This window comes from Oncorhynchus masou, chromosome 28, assembly GCF_036934945.1.
Source record: "Oncorhynchus masou masou isolate Uvic2021 chromosome 28, UVic_Omas_1.1, whole genome shotgun sequence".
Taxonomy (NCBI): Eukaryota; Metazoa; Chordata; class Actinopteri; order Salmoniformes; family Salmonidae; genus Oncorhynchus; species Oncorhynchus masou.
In genome coordinates this window covers 12147583-12160709 of record NC_088239.1, presented here as the reverse complement: position 1 = coordinate 12160709, position 13127 = coordinate 12147583, and the positions used below count along the sequence as shown (strand labels likewise).

Genomic DNA, 13127 nt, shown 5'->3' with positions numbered 1-13127 from the left:
GTTTTAACCTCTTACATCTATGGTGGCGCTATTTCATTTTTGGATGAAAAACGTTCCCGTTTTAAACAAGATATTTTGTCACAAAAAGATGCTCGACTATGCATATAATTGCTACTGTTCGAAAGAAAACACTCTGACGTGTCCAGAAATACAAATATCTTCTCTGTGCGTGCCCTTTAACGTGAGCTTCAGGCAAAACCAAGATGAGATGGCATCCAGGAAATGACAAGGATTTTTGAGGCTCTGTTTGTCATGATCTCCTTATATGGCTGTGAACGCAAGAGGAATGAGTCTGCCCTTTCTGTCGTTTCCCCAAGGTGTCTGCAGCATTGTGACGTATTTGTAGGCAGATCATTGGAAGATTGACCATAAGAGACCACATTTACCACGTGTCCGCCCGGTGTCCTGCGCCGAAATTGGTGCGCAAAAGTCACCTGCCAGTATTTTTCCATGGGACACAGAGAGGGAAGCAAGCTTCCACGAACTGCATGTCAATGAAGAGATATGTGAAAAAACACCTTGAGGATTGATTCCAAACAACGTTTGCCATGTTTCGGTCGATATTATGTAGTTAATCCGGAAAAAGTTTCACGTTGTAGGTGACTGCATTTTCGGTTCGTTTCGGTAGCCAGGCGCAATGTAGAAAACGGAACGATTTCTCCTACACACAGATGCTTTCAGGAAACACTGCGCATCTGGTATGTGGCTGGGAGTCTCCTCATTGAAAACATCAGAAGCTCTTCAAAGGTAAATGATTTTATTTATTTGGTTATCTGGCTTTTGTGAAAATGTTGCGTGCTACATGCTACACAAAATGCTATGCTAGCTTTGCATACTCTTACACAAATTAGTCAATTTCTATGGTTCAAAAGCATATTTTGAAAATCTGAGATGACAGTGTTGTTAAGAAAAGGCTAAGCTTGAGAGCAAACGCATTATTTTAATTTTATTTGCGATTTTCAGAAATCGTTAACGTTGCGTTATGCTAATGAGCCTGAGGCTTAGTCACGATCCCGGATCCGGGATGGGGAGTTTCAAGAAGTTAAAACGCTGTTTTTTCCTGGATCACACACTTTTCATAGATCGATATTTAGGGTATATATGGACTGATTTAATCGAAAAAAAAGACCCAATAGTGATGTTTATGGGACATATAGGAGTGCCAACAAAGAATCTCGTCAAAGGTAATGAATGTTTTATATTTTATTTCTGCGTTTTGTGTAGCGCCGGCTACGCTAATTCCTTTGTTTACGTCCCCTTCTGGTATTTCGGCGTGTTGCCTGCTATCAGATAATAGCTACTCATGCTTTCGCTGAAAAGCATTTTACAAATCTGACTCGTTGACGAGATTCACAACGAGTGTAGCTTGAATTGAGTACCCTGTATGTGAATTTTAATGAACGTTTGAGTTTTAACGAGTGATATTAGCATTTGGTGTAGCGCATTTGCATTTATTGTTGGCAAGGTGGGACGCAAGCGCGTCGGGTTGCTTAGAGAGGTTAACAGCTTCTACCCCCCAGCCATGAGACTGCTGTACAATTAATCAAATGGTCACCCATATTGACCCACACCGCCCCTTAGCAGAAGTGTAAAAACAATGTTTATCATCTATGCATAGTCACTTTACAAAGGACCTGGACTCACCTGTATCCCTGCACATGGACTTGGTACCAGTGCCCCCTGTATGTAGTAATACGTTACTGTTATGCACATGGACTTGGTACCAGTGCCCCCTGTATGTAGTAATACGTTACTGTTATGCACATGGACTTGGTAACGGGGCCCCCTGTATGTAGTAATACGTTATTGTTATGTACCTGGACTTGGTACCGGTGCCCCCTGTATGTCACCTCGTTATTGTTATGTACATGGACTTGGTACCGGGGCCCCCTGTATGTAGCCTCGTTATTGTTATGTACCTGGACTTGGTAACGGTGCCCGCTGTATGTCACCTCGTTATTGTTATGTACATGGACTTGGTACCGGTGCCCCCTGTATGTAGCCTCGTTATTGTTATGTACCTGGACTTGGTAACGGTACCCCCTGTATGTCACCTCGTTATTGTTATGTACATGGACTTGGTACCAGTGCCCCCTGTATGTAGTACTACGTTATTGTTATGTACCTGGACTTGGTACCGGTGCCCCTTGTATGTAGCCTCATTATTGTTATGTACTGTTAGTGTGAATTTAGTTTTGGCTACAAAACATAGAGGATTTTAGAATTCCTCTATATATTTCATAATAAGTTGGAAGTTTATCGTTTTGCATGAAATAGCGAGAGACCAGTCTTAAAAACAAGTTCAGCATTTATTCTTGATGAGTACTGGCCCAAAATACAAAGAACATTACATTTTAAAGAGAAGAGAAAAATGACGTCATCAGTTTATCACACTCTCTCCGATCCACACAATGGCGCAGTGTCGTCAGGTCTGGCGATTGTCTCCTACTCCCCTCATAAAGCAAACATTCCAATCTGTCTAAAAGACATACTCTTCTCCACTAATGGAACATCAAAGAACATTCTTATCTGTCTAAAGAGATATACCCTCCTCCCTTAAACCCGCAAGGTACAGATAATTCATTCGTTTTACCTACATTTTCAGTCCTAGTTTAACCAAAAACCCATACATTTCATACCACAACATAATATCATTAAAATTAATGGTTCTAATTTAAATGTATACATAATTAATCATTTCAACTATAATTTCCTCCAACATGTCCATGGACTTGGTACCGGTGCCCCCTGTATGTAGCCTCGTTATTGTTATGCACATGGACTTGGTACCGGTACCCCCTGAATGTAGCCTCGTTGTTATGTACTTTTGTGTTACTTTTTTATTATTTTTTACTTTACTTAGTAAATATTTTCTTAACTCTACTTCTTGAACTGCATTGTTGGTGAAGTTCTTGTAAGTCAGCATTTCACAGTAAGTTCTACACCTGTTGTAAGCGACGCATGCGACAAATGAAATTGGTTTTGATTTGACTGACAGGTAGGGCATTAGGGTGACGATTATGGAATTTTGGGTACAAATTAATTGTCCTGCAAATAGCCAGTTATTGTCATAAAATGTCATTTTAATTTTTCAAAAAAATAATGTTTTGAGCTTGTAATGCATCTTAGAAAAGGCACTACGAAACACCTAATGAATACAACACAGCTCTGGTGACGCCCAGCTCCAAAACTAATGGCTCTGACTGCAGGGAACTGTTGGAAATGAAGGCTCTCCTCCCAACCATGCCCATCTGCTCCTAATATGATTACCAACTCTAAAAAATAAAGTAAACTTTATCTACTTGAATATTAAGTTGAATCCCTCCTTCCTCCGAAAATGTATGTTTTAAGACAGTTATTACAATCAGTTCACGATTATTGTCTGTAATTGTCAGTTACATAATTATACAATAATTGTGCCAGTCCTACTGACAGTAAATCAGAGTCAATATTATGATAGATCTATTCTACAGCATGATAGCTGTAGTACAAGTACAGACAGTGCAGGCCTATAGACTGAGATGCACACACACACAGCTATGAGCAGGAGCCCAGAACAGAAACAGGTGGAGCAGACCCAAATATCCCAGTGTGATTAAATCAGCCTCTCCCAGCCCTGCAGCAAATCTATGTCTGTGTGTGCTTTTTTTCTTACTGTGTGCATGTTTATGTGTGTTATTTCTTCTAACCTATTAAGTGTGTGTGTGTGTTCTTCCTGCGCTGAGTGAGCAAGTGTGTGCTTGACTGCATGTTCCTAGCGCCCAAGAAAGCAGGGTAGTAGGCTAGGCCTTGGCTAAGTCTTTTCAACGAACAGAAAGGCTAGCTAAAACAGAGCGCTAATGCTAACAGCTTAGGCTCTGATTGAACTGGGCATTGAGCAAGCAGATTGTAGCGAGATGCTAATCAGCTAGCCACTGAGGAGAAAACAATGAGCTGGGTAGTGGGGGAGAGTGGGCAAGAGGAACATTGTGTAAATGGGTGGAGGGGCTCATCCAGCTACTCTTCCTCAATGAGCAGCCTAACCTGAGAACTTGTATTAACTCCTGGAATTAGGCCTAAATGTTTAGGCTTCAGCTCAGTGGGCTATGGTGTGGAGATGTGCAGTGGCCTGCTGCAGCAGGTGAACAAAGCACCATGCTAGCTGCTAAGTCTGTTAAATTAGCGGGGTGGTGGTGACCGAGAGCTAGCCAGATCATAGTGCTAACGGCAACAAGTGACCCTTTTGATGCCCAGCCTATGAGATGGTTTCTTTACTCTGACCGTTTCCTACATGGTTTTCCCACATGCTGGAAAGAGTGAGCAGAGGCGGCAACGGCAAGGAAACCCTCCCCTGGGCTGGGTGTAGGTCCCGTTGACCCTAGGGGCAGACCCTCCCCCTCTCGGTCTTCTCTCGCCTCCTGTTTATCAGTGAAGTAAAACACAATAGAGGACAGGTGGAGTTCCTCTCAGCATACTGTTCTTAAGATCAGATCTAGAATCACCAAATCCTAACCATAACACTGTGGGGTGAAATGCTAAGCTGACCATAGATCAGTGTCTGAGGGCAACTTCATCCAAGCCATCACCCATCCTTAGAGATCAAATTTTTTTTAATCCAATCAAATTGTATTTGTCACATGCTTTGTAAACAGACTAACAGTGAATAATAACTTACGGGCCCTTCTCAACAATGCAGAGAGAAAAAAATATATAATAATAACACAAGCAATGCCCCCTGGGATACGTCAGTCCTCCAGCTCCACGACAATCGGCGAGGCGCCACAGACAGAGGCCATTAGGCTTAGCCATGAGCTGAACAATGTCTGCTATACATAGAGGCTAGTAGGCTACATGATGAGGTGGAATACTTATATCATGACAAGCATCCTTATGTCCTCCCTCCCAAGACAGCCTAATAAGCACTGATTTCACATGCCTGTACAGGTGCAAGCTGTATAGTGGAACCCCCTGCATTCACCTATCCAGTTGTGTTAGATAGGGAAGGACTAAGTACGGAAAGTGGGAGGCACATAACACAATCATGGAAATGCAGTTCTCACAGCTCAGGCTTCTATTCTTATCGTAGCTCTTATCAGTAGAAAGGGATGGAAATAAAGGTCACCAGCCTTGATTGTTGCTAAAACAGTACAACAGAATACAGATCAGCACTACGAATGCATTCCTGTGTTCATTGGTGCAACATGTCGAAGAACCCATGACCCTAAGATTTGGGGCAGTTGAATGTTCGGTTTGCTGTTGTAGAAGTAGTCAATTTGTGTCAGCATACCATTGTGTTGTGTTGTGTGTGTGTGTGTGTGTGTGTGTGTGTCAAATCTATTCTAGAAAAGGGGGAAGGGGACTAATACCACAGAAGGAGACAACCATCTTCTTACCCATCTACCCCACTTTCCTCTTCTGCTTTTAGGCATGTAGGCCATGTGAATTATCCTGGTCCCATACACTATGTATTGCTCTTCTATCGTTGTCATGCCGAGGGGACACAGAGAGGAGTTATAATAGAGATAGTCAGAAACAGCAAGAGACCACTACAGGCAGCAAGAGACCGCGACAGCTAGAGACAGCTACAGGCAGCAAGAGACCGCGACAGCTAGAGACAGCTACAGACAGCAAGAGACCGCGACAGCTAGAGACAGCTACAGACAGTAAGAGACCGCGACAGCTAGCGACAGCTACAGACAGCAAGAGACAGCAAGAGACCGCGACAGCTAGAGACAGCTACAGACAGCTTTAGACAGTTGAAGGCAGTAAGAGACAGCCTGAATTTAAAATGGATTAAATGTAGATGTCACTGGCCTACACACAAGAGCCCATAATGTCAAAGTGGATTATTAAAAACGTTCTCTTTTTCCCCACCTTCATTTAACCAGGTAGGCCAGTTGAGAACACCTTCATTTAACCAGGTAGGCCAGTTGAGAACAAGTTCTCATTTACAACTGCGACCTGGCCAAGATAAAGCAAAGCAGTGCGACACAAACAACAACACAGAGTTACACATGGAATAAACAAACGTACAGTCAATAACACAATATATATATATAAGTCTATATACAGTGTTTGCAAATGGCGTGAGGTGGTAGGGCAATAAATAGGCCATAGTAGCGAAGTAATTACAATTTAGCAAATTAACACTGGAGTGATAGATGTGCAGATCATGTGCAAGTAGAAACTGTTGTGCAAAAGAGCAGAAAAGTAAATAAAAAGTAATATGGGGATGAGGTAGGTAGATTGGATGGGCTATTCACTGATGGACTATGTACAGCTGCAGCGATCGGTTAGCTGCTCAGATAGCTGATGTTTAAAGTTAGTGAGAGAAATATAAGTCTCCAACTTCAGCAAATATTGCAATTTTTTCCAGTCATTGGCAGCAGAGAACTGGAAGGAAAGGCAGACAAAAGGAGGTGTTGGCTTTGGGGATGACCAGTGAGATATACCTACTGGAGTGCGTGCTACGGGTGGGTGTTGTTATGGTGACCAGTGAGAGATACCTGCTGGAGTGCGTGCTACGGGTGGGTGTTGTTATGGTGACCAGTGAGCTGAGAAAAGGCGGAGCTTTACCTAGCAAAGAATTACAGATGACCTGGAGCCAGTGGGTCTGGCAACGGATATGTAGCGAGGGCCAGCCGACTAGAGCATACAGGTCGCAGTGGTGGGTAGTATATGGGGCTTTGGTGGCAAAACGGATGGCACTGTGATAGACTGCATTCAGTTTGCTGAGTAGAGTTTGAGGCTATTTTGTAAATGACATCGCCGAAGTCTAGGATCGGTAGGATAGTCAGTTTGAGGTTATGTTTGGCGGCGTAAGTGAAGGAGGCCTTGTTGCAAAAAAGGAATCAGATTCTAGATGTCATTTTGGATTGGAGATGTTTAATATGAGTCTGGAAGGAGAGTTTACAGTCTAGCCAGACACCTAGTTATTTGTTGTTGTCCACATATTCTAAGTCAGAGCCGTCCAGAGTAGTGATGCTAGTCGGGCAGTGAACGGTTGAAAAGCATGCATTTAGTTTTACTAGCATTTAAGAGCAGTTGGAGGCCACGGAAGGAGTGTTGTATGGCATTGAAGCTCGTTTGGAGGTTTGTTAACACAGTGTCTAAAGGGGCAAATGTATACAGAATGGTGTCGTCTACATAGAGGTGGATCAGAGAATCACCTGCAGCGAGAGCGACATCATTGATATATACAGAGAAAAGAGTCGGCCCGAGAATTGAACCCTGTGGTACCCCATAGAGACTGCCAGAGGTCCGGACAACAGGCCCTCCGATTTGACACACATAACTCTGTCTGAGAAGTAGTTGGTGAACCAGGCGAGGCAGTCATATGAGAAACCAAGGCTGTTGAGTATGCCGATAAGAATACTGTGATTTACAAAGTCGAAAGCCTTGGCCAGGTTGATGAAGACGGCTGCACAGTACTGTCTTTTATCGATGGCAGTTATATCGTTTAGTACCTTGAGCGTGGCACGTGACCAGCTCGGATTGCACAGCAGAGAAGGTATGGTGGGATTCGAAATAGTCAGTGATCTGTTTATTAACTTGGCTTTGAAAGACTTTAGAAAAGGCAGGGAAGGATGGATATAGGTCTGTAACAGTCTGGGTCTAGGTGTGTAATCCCCTTTGAAGAGGGGGATGACCACAGCAGCTTTCCAATCTTTAGGGATCTCAGACAATACGAAAGAGAGGTTGAACAGACTGGTAATAGGGGTTGCAACAATGGTGGCGGATAATTTTAGAAAGAGGGAATTTTGTTTGAAATTATTACAAATTAGTTAATGAAAAGCTGAAATGTCTTGAGTCAATAAGTATTCAACCCCTTTGTTATGGCAAACCTAAATAAGTTAGGGAGTAAAGATGTACTTAAGAACTCACATAATAAGATGCATGGATTGTGTGCAATAATGGTGTTTAACATGATTTATGAATGACGGCCTCATCTCTGTACCCCATGCATACAATTATCTGGAAGGTCCCTCAGTTGAGCAGTGCATTTCAAACAGACTTAACCACAAAGACTAAGGATCTTTTCCAATGCCCCCAGAAAGGGAACCAATTGGTAGATTTTTTTTTTTACCAAAGGAAGCATTGAATATCCCTTTGAGCATGGTAAAGTTATTAATTACACTTGACTACAAAGATACAGGCATCCTTCCTAACACAGTTGCTGGAGAAAAAGGAAACCACTCAGGTATTTCACAATGAGGCCACTGATGACTAGAAAACTGTTGCAGAGTTTAATGGCTGTGATATGAGAAAACATAGGATGGATCAACAACATTGTAGTTACTCCACAATACTAACCTAATTGACCGAGTGAAAAGAAGAAAGTGTGCATCCTGTTTGCAACAAGGTATTGAAGTAATACTGCAAAAAACTATTTGTCCTGAAAACAATGTGTTATGTTTGGGGCAAATCCAAGACAACACAGAGTACCACTCCCATATTTTCAAGAATAGTGGTGGCTGCATCATGTTATGGGTATGCTTGTAATCATTCAGGACTGGGGAAGTTCTCAGGATAAAAAAATACATGTAATGGAGCTAAGCACAGGCAATTTCAGTCTGCTTATCACCAGACACTGGGAGATTAAATGACCTTTCCGCAGGTGAATAACCAAAAACACAAGGCCAAAATCGACACAGAAGTTGCTTACAAGAAGACAGTGAATGTTGCTGGGTGGCCGAGTTACAGTGTGGACTTAAATCTGCTTGAAAATCTATGGCACGACCTGTCTAGCAATGATCAAAAACCAATTCGACAGATGGGGCAACATTTGCCCCTTTTTTTTTCAAAATGTTCAATCTAGGTGTGGAAAACTCAGAGACTTACACAGACAAACTGAATACTGTAATTGCTACCAAAGGTGCTTCTACAAATGATTGACTCAGGGGTTTGAATACTTACAGTACCAGTCAAAAGTTTGACACACCTACTCACTCAAGGGTTTTTCTTTATTTGGACTATTTTCTACACAGTAGAATAATAGTGAAGACATCAAAACTATGAAATAACACATATGGAACCATATAGTAACCAAAAAAGTTTTTTTAAAAAGTGTTCAACAAGTCAAAATATATTTTAGATGCTACAGCTTTGCACACTTGGCATTGTTTCAGCCAGCTTCATCTGGAAAACTTTTCCAACAGTCTTTAAGGAGTTCCCACATATGCCGAGCACTTGTTGGCTGCTTTCCCTTCACTCTGCGGTCCAACTCATCCCAAGCCATCTCAATTGGGTTGAGGTCAGGTGATTGTGGAGGCCAGGTCATCTGAAGCAGCACTCCATCACTCACCATCTTGGTCAAATAGCCCTTACACAGGCTGGAGGTGCGTTGGGTCATTGCCCTGTTGAAAAACAAATGATAGTGGGACTAAGTACAAACCAGATGGGATGGTCGTTCTCGCTGCAGAATGCTGTGGTAGCCATGCTGGTTAAGCGTGCCTTAAATTCTAAATAAAGCAATCACTGACAGTGTCACCAGCAATGCAGCCCCACACCATTACACCTCCTCCTCCATGCTTCACGGTGGGGTTCAAACCAAAAATCTCAAATTTGGACTCATCAGATTAAAAGACAGATTTCAACCGGTCTAATGTCCATTGCTCGTGTTTCTTAGATCAAGCAAGTCTCTTCTTATTATTGGTGTCCTTTAGTAGTGGTTTCTTTGCAGCAATTTGACCATGAAGGCCTGATTCACGTGATCTCCTCTGAACAGTTGATATTGAGATGTGTCTGTTACTTGAACTGTGAAGCATTTACTTGGGCTGCAATTTCTGAGGCTGGTAACTCAAATTAACTTACCCTCCGCAGCAGAGGTAACTCTGGGTCTTCCTTTCCTGTGGTGGTCCTCATGAGCCAGTTTCATCAGAGCTTGATGGTTTTTGCGACTGCGCTTGAAACTTTCAAAGTCCTTGAAATGTTTTGTTGCGTTTTGACTGACCTTCATGTCTTAAAGTAATGACGGACTGTTGTTTCTCTTTGCTTATTTGAGCTGTTCTTGCCATAATATGGACTTGGTCTTTTACCAAATAGGGCTACTGTATTTTCTGTATACCCTCCTTACCTTGTCACAACACAACTGATTGGCTCAAATGCATTAAGGAAAGAAATTCCACAAATTAACTTAACAAGGCACACCTGTTAATTGAAATGCAATCCAGGTCACTACCTCATGAAGCTGGTTGAGAGAATGCCAAGAGTGTGCAAAGCGGTCATCACAAATATAAAATATTTATTTTACCATTTTTTGGTTACTTCATGATTCCATGTGTTATTTCATAGTTTTGATGTCTTCACTAATATTCTACAATGTAGAAAATAGCAAAAATAAAGTAAAACTCTTGAATGAGTAGGTGTCCAAACCTTTGACTGGTACTGTATGTAAATTTGATATTTCTGTATTTAATTTTTCACTAAATATGCAAAAATGTCTAAAAACATGTTTTTACTTTGCCATTATGTGGTAGAGTGATGGGTGAAAATTTGTTTTATTTATTTATTTTGAATTTAGTCTATAAAACAAATAAATGTGGAATAAATCAAGGGGTATGAATACTTACTGAAGGCACTGTATAGGCAGATAATGACAGCTACAGGCAGTTAGACAGAAGAAAGATAGGCCTAGTTAGTGTTTGAGTAGCCTGTATAGCCATCTTCAGCAGCAGCCTACATGACACCAAGATGAAAATATCTCAATTACTAGACTGGTATAAAGAAGGTTGTCTGATAGGGCTTTTCAGGTCACCAGCTAGCTGTTCATAGTCACTACTATTCTGGTTCGTGGACGACAGGAAATGGAGGGCCAAGCACGTCTCCATTCACATCGACAGGCTGTAGTGGAGAGGCTCACGGGCTTCATGGTCCTCTGTGTCTACGTCACTAAGGATCTATCATGGTCCAAACACACCAACACAGTAGTGAAGAGGGCACGACAACGCCTCTACCCCCTCAGGAGGCTGAATTTATTTTGCATGAGCCCTCAGATCCTCAAAGAGTTCAACAGCTGCACAAAAAAGAACATGCTGATTGGCTGCATCACCGCTTGGTATGGCAACTGCTTGGCACTACAGGGTAGTGGGTACAGACCCATACCTCACTGGAGCCAAGCTCCCTACCATCCAGGACCTCTATACCAGGCGGTGTCAGATGAAGCCCCCCAAAAAACTGTCAAAGACTCCAGCCGCAGACTGTTCTCTTTGCTACCGCAGGGCAAGTGGAACCAACACGAACCTGAACAGCTTCTACCCCCACGCCATAAGCGTTCTAAACGAGACTGCTAGTTAGCTAATCAAATAGCTACCTGGACAGCCTGCATGTACCTTTTTAAGCACAAACTCTCTTGCATTGACTATGCACACACTGGACACCAACACACACATGCATACTGAAGTCACACACACACTGCTGCTAGTCACTTTAGCCCTATCTATATGTACAGTACATAACTACCTCAGTTGCCTTGCTCCCCTGCACATCGATGTATTTATTTTTCTTCTACTCCCTATTTACAGCCATGTTATTTTTACTCGTTATTCACCGTGTCACTATTTCTATTCTTAATTCAAATGTTTTGTATTATCTTCAACTCTGCATTGTTGGAAAAGGACCCATAAGTAAGTATTTCACTGTTAGCTTTCACCTGTTGCTAACGAAGCATGTTTTATTTGATTTGGTTCTATCTGTTCCAAGCCAGCTGGCACCTAGGGGAGAAACTCTTCTCACAGGCTAACACGGGTAGGTGAGATAACTGTATGATTAGTAAATTATCCGTTGTTTCCATTGCTATCGTCTAATCTAGTTAGCTAACCAGAGAGAAAAACAGGTGTATCGAATTTTGTTTATTCTACATAGCCAGAGCAATGTTGGTTGACAAGCACAGTGCCAACATTGTTTCCCCATTGAATAACAGGCTGTCTGCTAACTAGCTAGCACATGAAGCCATCTAAATTATAATTAATTTAGGTTATAAATGAGCAAATAGCTATTTACTTACTAAGCGGTCCACCTGGCCCCAGTCCTTGGTCTTTACAAGCTGGTGGAGTGCCGCTTTGCCTCTCGAAATTGCCCGGGTTGAGAAATAATCCCGCAACCGGGGAAGCTCCCTCCCTGACTCCAACAATTCGGTATGAAATTCAAGAGCGGTGAGGATGTATTGATCCCGTATTAGCTGAGCAGCAATCACATCTACAGATACCCGAGTCTCTGCCAAGCCGCTTGGCATTGCTGCGGCTGCTACCGAGATGCCTTCCACACTTGGGCTGGTCCGGGTGCTGGACAGCAGAAGGGCCGGGGGCTCGGCGTCCGCCTGTGGGGAGAAGGGGTTGTTGGACGGGAGCCCTGGCGCTCCATCGCTAAGGCTCCTTTCGGCATCAGCCCCGTCCTCTGCTCTCTGCTCTGCCTCATCTTCAGAATCGCTCAGATTAAACGGGTTGACGCTATCCGCCGCCATTTTTCTAATATGAAGATTTAACCTAGCTCGCTAGAAAGTCATCCGTCCAGGAAGAGGGGTCCAATTTTAAACTATCTGCCCGTCTTTCCCCGATCAGCTGAAAGGGGTTGAATTCAGGGAAGGGTTTGGTTGAATGTCATTCCAGCACCCGCCTCCGCCATTGAATAGTGGGATTAGATTGGCTCCGGGAGAGGTTAAGAAGAAACTACGAGAAGGGTGGGCGGAAATTCGGGGCGTTCCTGCATGTGGCCATTTCCCCTCTTTATACTTGCATTGGACAGTTATTATGAAAACATTTTATTTAACCTTTATTTAACTTGGCAAGTCAGTTGAGAACAAATTCTTATTTTATATTGATGGTATAACCCGGCTAAACCCTCCCCTAATAATTTAAAGCTGCAATATGTCACTTGTTGGGTGACTCGATCAAATTCACATAGGAATTTGAGTTATCGATCAGTCATTCTCATTGAAAGTAAGTCTAAGAAGTGGTAGATCTGTTCTATGTTCTCTATTTAAGTGATAATGTCAAAGAAGCTGGTGTTTGGAGGATATATTGGCACTGGTGTTGTTCATCTCCAGCAAGTAAATTGTGCCAATACAGTGAGGGAAAAAAGTATTTGATCCCCTGCTGATTTTGTATGTTTGCCCACTGACAAAGAAATGATCAGTCTATAATTTGAATAGT

The 13127-nt window shown here is 42.6% G+C and overlaps 1 protein-coding gene across 1 annotated transcript in view; it reads right to left on the bottom strand.

Annotated features, from left to right (window-relative positions):
• Window positions 1-12589, bottom strand: part of LOC135517162 (RAB11-binding protein RELCH homolog) — a 74240-nt gene extending 61651 nt beyond the window's left edge. The window contains 2 exon segments of the mRNA XM_064941219.1: window positions 11984-12064; window positions 12067-12589. Coding sequence (XP_064797291.1) covers window positions 11984-12064; window positions 12067-12439 — 454 coding nt within the window. The 5' untranslated portion in view covers window positions 12440-12589.
• Window positions 12590-13127: the final 538 nt, after the last annotated feature.